The 5,740-nt window shown below is 35.6% G+C and overlaps 1 protein-coding gene across 1 annotated transcript; it reads left to right on the forward strand.

Moving 5' to 3' along the window:
* Positions 1–1,501: 1,501 nt before the first annotated feature.
* LOC131865683 (aspartic proteinase nepenthesin-1-like) lies at positions 1,502–2,827 on the forward strand. The gene has a single exon (XM_059215357.1). The coding sequence runs from the start codon at positions 1,502–1,504 to the stop codon at positions 2,825–2,827; it is 1,326 nt and encodes a 441-aa protein (XP_059071340.1).
* The last annotated feature ends 2,913 nt before the right edge of the window (positions 2,828–5,740 follow it).

A 5,740-nucleotide genomic window follows, 5' to 3' on the forward strand; every position in this document is an offset into this window, starting at 1 on the left:
GATTTAGCAATTTAAATTCGAATTTTTTAACTCCAAACCTTTTATTCTATCATAATTACATTTAGTACCTGTTTTATGTGATTTATTGAACATTTTGGTTTTTGAAAGAATTCAATGTGCATTTATTTAACATGCAGTCGCTTTGAGAATTCATTGAATACGAATGTGCATAAATGAAACATTTATCATAGAAACGCTTTTGGTTGGAGCACCAAGATGAATCTATCTCCATCAAAGTTTTCATCTTGGGAAATTTGCATGCTTCTTTTCCATTTACCTAAATTGGCCATGCTCGTGAAACCGACCATTCCGAAGGATAACCTAGGAGAACTTGACCCTAGTGATCTACCAGGCTCCCTAATGTGATTTTAACTATTGCGAATACTTGACAATTAGTGAAGAGTTAACTTCAAGGTAAATTGACGAAAAGTGAGATTTATTAGATCAAATGTTAGGGAAGAATTTATATTCACACATATAGAACTTACACATATCTATGGATTTGACATAAAAAAATTGTGGACATGGGGAGTGATCCCTAGTTGACATGACTTTCATGCTTATCACTGATACAACTACATACCCAATTCTTAAAAGATGGATTCTTAAATTCAATTTAGATGATTTATATACTTGCATGTTCAACCACATAGATTACGCTAACTTTTATCTACTTTTTCCTTCTGGTATAAATCCTTGAGCAAAACGTTATGATAGGATATGGCAATGTGAATATATAATAGAACATTGCGTATAACACTTCTGCACAAGTAAAATTGAGAAATAAGATAAATAAGAACGAGAATAAAAATAAAATTCAATTTAGATGATTTATATATGTGGATGTTCAACCACATAGATTACATTAACTTTCATGTACTTTTTCTTTCTGGTATAAATCCTTGAATAGAACTTTATGATAGGATACGGTAATGTGAATACATAATAGAGCATTGAATATAACACTTTTGTACAAGTAAAATCTCTAAATCTTAAAAATGAATAAACTAATTAGAGCAAAATTTAAGAATGAGATAAACAAGAATGAGAATAAGTTGGAAAGCCGGATAAACCGACTAAGAATAATTATGTGTAAACTAATTTTAAATATTTTTAGAAAACCAACCCTCCGGTTACAACACGTTTTGGAATTTCGATCTGAATGGGTCCACAAAATTCAATGGGAAGAAGGAATTGGATTACGAGTTAAGTGTACGGAAATACTTAGTGAAGGTATGGACAGAAAAAAATACGATTCACTTCGAATTGCAGCAGTCTATTCTACTTCTAGAACAATTCCAGACGGGCAGAGATAGAGAAGGGGAAATTAAATAAATTCGTCTATCCTTCTAAGAGGATCGATATTGTTATGTGGACACGTCGGGGAATCTGTTGATTTTGATTTAAGGCTCCTTCTCACTCTCTCTGTGTATATATATTGCATGGAGTGGAGTAGATGAGAGCAGAAAAAGGTTTCGAGGTTTAGAAAAGAAAAAGAGAAATGGAGCGTTCAAAGCTGTTGGGTTTTGTGGTCTTGATATGCTTTACTATTCCAACGATATCATGTTCTTCGGACAGACTGTTTAGTGGTTGGCCGAAGTCTAGCAGCGATGAAAATGTAAAAATAAGGGTGAATATGACGCGCAGATCAGAGAGAGAGTTGGGTTTTTCTGAGAGATTGGGTTTGGATTTGGATCGAAGTAAGAAGCGAATGAAGAAGATAGAGGCATTGATAAGAGGGCAATTAGACGCTGAAACGCCCGTTGAAGTAGGGGATGGAGAATTTCTGATGAGCGTTGCACTGGGAACGCCCTCTGTGAGCTTCGAAGCGATTGTGGACACGGGGAGCGATCTGATTTGGACTCAGTGTAAGCCTTGCAAGGACTGCTTCTCTCAGCCTACGCCAATCTTCGACCCCTCCAAGTCCCCCACATTTTCCACAATTCCCTGCGGTGATTCTCTTTGTGACGCCTTGGGGAGTACACAAACCGGATGCAATCCAGATTGTACCTTTATGTATCAGTATGGCGATGGTTCCTTCACCAGCGGCGACCTGGCTTACGAGACATTGTCAATTGGGAGCAGCAAGGTTAAAGGCATTGCATTTGGATGCGGGCATGACAACGAAGGACAAGGATTCTCTCAGGGTGGTGGCCTTGTGGGACTGGGAAGAGGTGGTCTCTCCCTTATCTCACAGCTGGGTTCCAAAGCAGAGAACATGTTCTCTTACTGTCTTTTGCCCATCACCGACTCTTCTTCACAAACCAGCCCCCTCTTTTTCGGCGAGGGTGCTTCCTTGAGCGGAGGAGCCAAGACTCTCCCACTCATCAAGAGCAGTATCATTCCCACTTTCTGGTACATTCCTATTACAGGAATCACCCTCAATGGTAAGGCACTAGATATTCCTCCTGGAACTTTCGATCTGCAATCGGACGGCAGCGGAGGTATGATCATCGACTCCGGAACCACTGTTACCATTCTGGACCAGGCTGCCTACTCTCCTCTTAAGGAAGCAATTCAGTCCGCCATTGATCTCACTCCTGTAGACGGGTCTTCTACAGGTTTGGATCTTTGTTACCACACATCATCCGCTCACCTCACCTTGCCAACCCTCGTCTTCAACTTCAAAGGCGGCGTGGATTACGAGCTTCCGGCAGACAACTTTTTCATTCAGGCATCTGAAAATCTCTTGTGCCTGGCAATGTTGGGTGAACCATCGGGGAATCCTTCCATCTTCGGAAACATACAGCAGCAAAACTTCCATATCCTTTACAACAATGCTCAGAACACGCTCTCTTTCAAGCCCACTAAGTGTGATTCTCTTTAAATCATCATCTCCCTCTTCTAATTCTTCTTTTTCTCTTTTTCTGTCTCTCTCATTTCCTCTTCCTCTGTCCTTAGAATGCAATATGTGATCTCGTCTCCTGCGTCTGCCTTTTGCACTGTCCGATATGCGAATCATGTAAATTTTCATCTTCGTAGCTGCTTATTTTCAGTAAAATTGTTTTGCCCCTGTTGTTCTCGGGGACCTTCATTTATGGTTCCTTATGATATGCTACACTATGTGTGTTATTTTGGCATGGAAATGAAGGTGCGATAATTGATTATCAATATAAATTGCGTGTTAAAAAAACGACAAGAGAATTTATATAATTATGAAGCATTTGTAATGGTCTTATCTTTTCTTCAAGTCTTAAGTGTAAAATAAATTATTGTATGTCTATGAATATTTTTAATGGTATTTAACTTTAACATTCGTGTCTGTGATTTATACATTCAAATAATACTTATTTTCAATCATGTCCGCATTTCACATTACTAAGATCAAACACAATTTAATGTAGCCTATATATAAGGTAAGGTTGTTGCTAAGAAGGTCTCTCTAATTTTCTTACAATTACTATTGTATAATTTTCTACTAGAGAAGACGAGTTCTCGAGAATTAAGAATATCATTTTGGAGCCTTTGCAATTTATTTAAAAGTGCTAATATTTAAGGCTATTCCTATATCACGATTCACGATTATCTATCAACGCTTTATAGTGCATTTGATGACATCTTACACAAATATTATATAGAAAACTTATTGATGGTGAATCGGGGCCTCTCATTTGAAAGGTTGCTACTACACTACAACGCACCTTAGATAATAAAATTAAATTATGTAATGTATTTGTGCTTCAGAGTATGGATGTTAGACCACACATCAATTTTCAGCCATTGATAATGTGACACGATTACTTGTTTTCAACATTTTAATAGGATTGCATTAGGTTTTGGAGAATTTTTTTCGTGACCTAAAAAATTAAAATATTAGTGGACTACAACATAATAACACAATTATTGAGAAAAGTTTTGATTGCCTACAAAAAATCATAGTATCTTCACTCTTTCACCTTGTAAATCGTAACATGTTAATTTCAATTTCACATGATCTATGTTGCAGTGTCTACTTACGTATTATTATAGTCCAATGAACACAAAGGATACTAAAATCAATTATTTGAGAGAGTTGACACTTATTAGATTTTTAGATAGCCAAAAAACTTCTCAGATGAATAGAATATTGGTTGAGATACTTCTTAAATAGATATTATTATAAATATTTAAATAAACAATAATTTCTTAAAAAATATCCTTAATATAGAGGGAGAGAGAACTAATTATATATTCCAAGGAAAAAGTATTCGTAGTATTACATAGTTTACAATTGATAAAGCATTAACAAGTAAGAAACACACAATGAATAATAAATCAAACATATAAATTTAAAATAATTATTAAATCAACCTCATACTTATTTCACCTTGACAATGCAAGGAGGGTAAGAGGAGGGATGGCGGCCCAATATGCTATTCATATAGTTTCTAAGGGCATTGGACAACATCTAAACTAACATCTTAGCTTATATTTTCTTAGTTTATTCAATTGGGCGATGAAGGTGAAGAGTGGAGTGCATTTACATTTGATTAAATTCTTGTTCTAATTTCATTCTTATTATTTATTTATTATCTTGTAAAACTATTGTGCTAACTAGATAATGTGCAACCTTTGATAAGGATTTTTCCATCTCCCTTGACCCGATCAACCACCTAAGGTGAGATGCATTTAGAGCTACAAGCGATATAAAAAATTCTATGTTTCTCAATGCTCGACAATGTATGTCACACGAGGATAATATTAGGAAGTTTTAGATTGAACCAGTTTAAACAGAGCCTCCTCTTTTCTTTTTTTATTTTATTTTGGTAATTACTCCTTCAGCAAGGCATTTAACTAGCTACAATTGCTTTGTATCCATTAATTTACTATTTTGGGTCATGAAAATAATGTATTCTAGTATAATGCCATTTCATTTTTCTTTACTTATTATTATTATTATTATTATTATTATTATTATTATTATTATTATTATTTTTCTATCGAAGATTCTTGTTGCAACAGATATAGATGCTGGAAAATATTTATTTATTATTCAATGTATAGCTAGAAAGGAAGAAGGATCATTCAATTGGGAAAGGGATAATTTTACACTCTTAACTTAAATACAATAGAGCACTGCAATTATTCGGTTGGTTTACTTTTTGATGGAAGCACTCCTTATAAATCATGTATCATACTAGAGATGTGGACATCTGTATAATTGGCCAGCACAGGCCAAACCTAATCCCAACTAACTCTTCCATCATATTGCACACGTAGACTACATTCATATACCGTCCTAAAGAATCCCATCTCAAAGCACATAGAGGTACCATGTTTCGAGAAGTCCAATGGGAAAGTTGATCTTAGCATTCACTTGACAACATTTACTACTTTATCTATTGGCTTGATTCTTGAGGATTCTCTTCCTGCAAAAATCTTTTTCATTTCATTGAAAGAAATGACATTGGATTGATTTTTCCCTTTATCTATTAATTCAATAAACTCTTTCTCATATCTTGTTAATCAATTTTCATAACGTTTAAAAAAAAATATTGGACCTAAAGTAACATTAATTGATGGTGCAGCGAAGGGGAATCCCGGACCTGCTGGATATGGGGGAGTGGTGCGTGATAATAATGGCAGGATGGTCTCGATCGTGGCCCTCTCTTTGGGTACCTAGACAAACCACTTTAGTGAGACCTTCACAACGTATACCAATATCAAATTGGCCAAAGAGAAAGGTTTGAGAAGGGTTTGCTTGGAGTGTGACTCCCTAAACATCATTAATTGTTTAACAACTTCCTCCTCCCCTAGTTGG

Source organism: Cryptomeria japonica, unplaced genomic scaffold, assembly GCF_030272615.1.
Source record: "Cryptomeria japonica unplaced genomic scaffold, Sugi_1.0 HiC_scaffold_116, whole genome shotgun sequence".
NCBI lineage: Eukaryota > Viridiplantae > Streptophyta > Pinopsida > Cupressales > Cupressaceae > Cryptomeria > Cryptomeria japonica.

What these genes read in the sequence shown, in the direction of transcription:
- LOC131865683 (XM_059215357.1), top strand. Translation starts at nt 1,502, where the DNA reads ATGGAGCGTTCAAAGCTGTTGGGTTTTGTGGTCTTGATATGCTTTACT.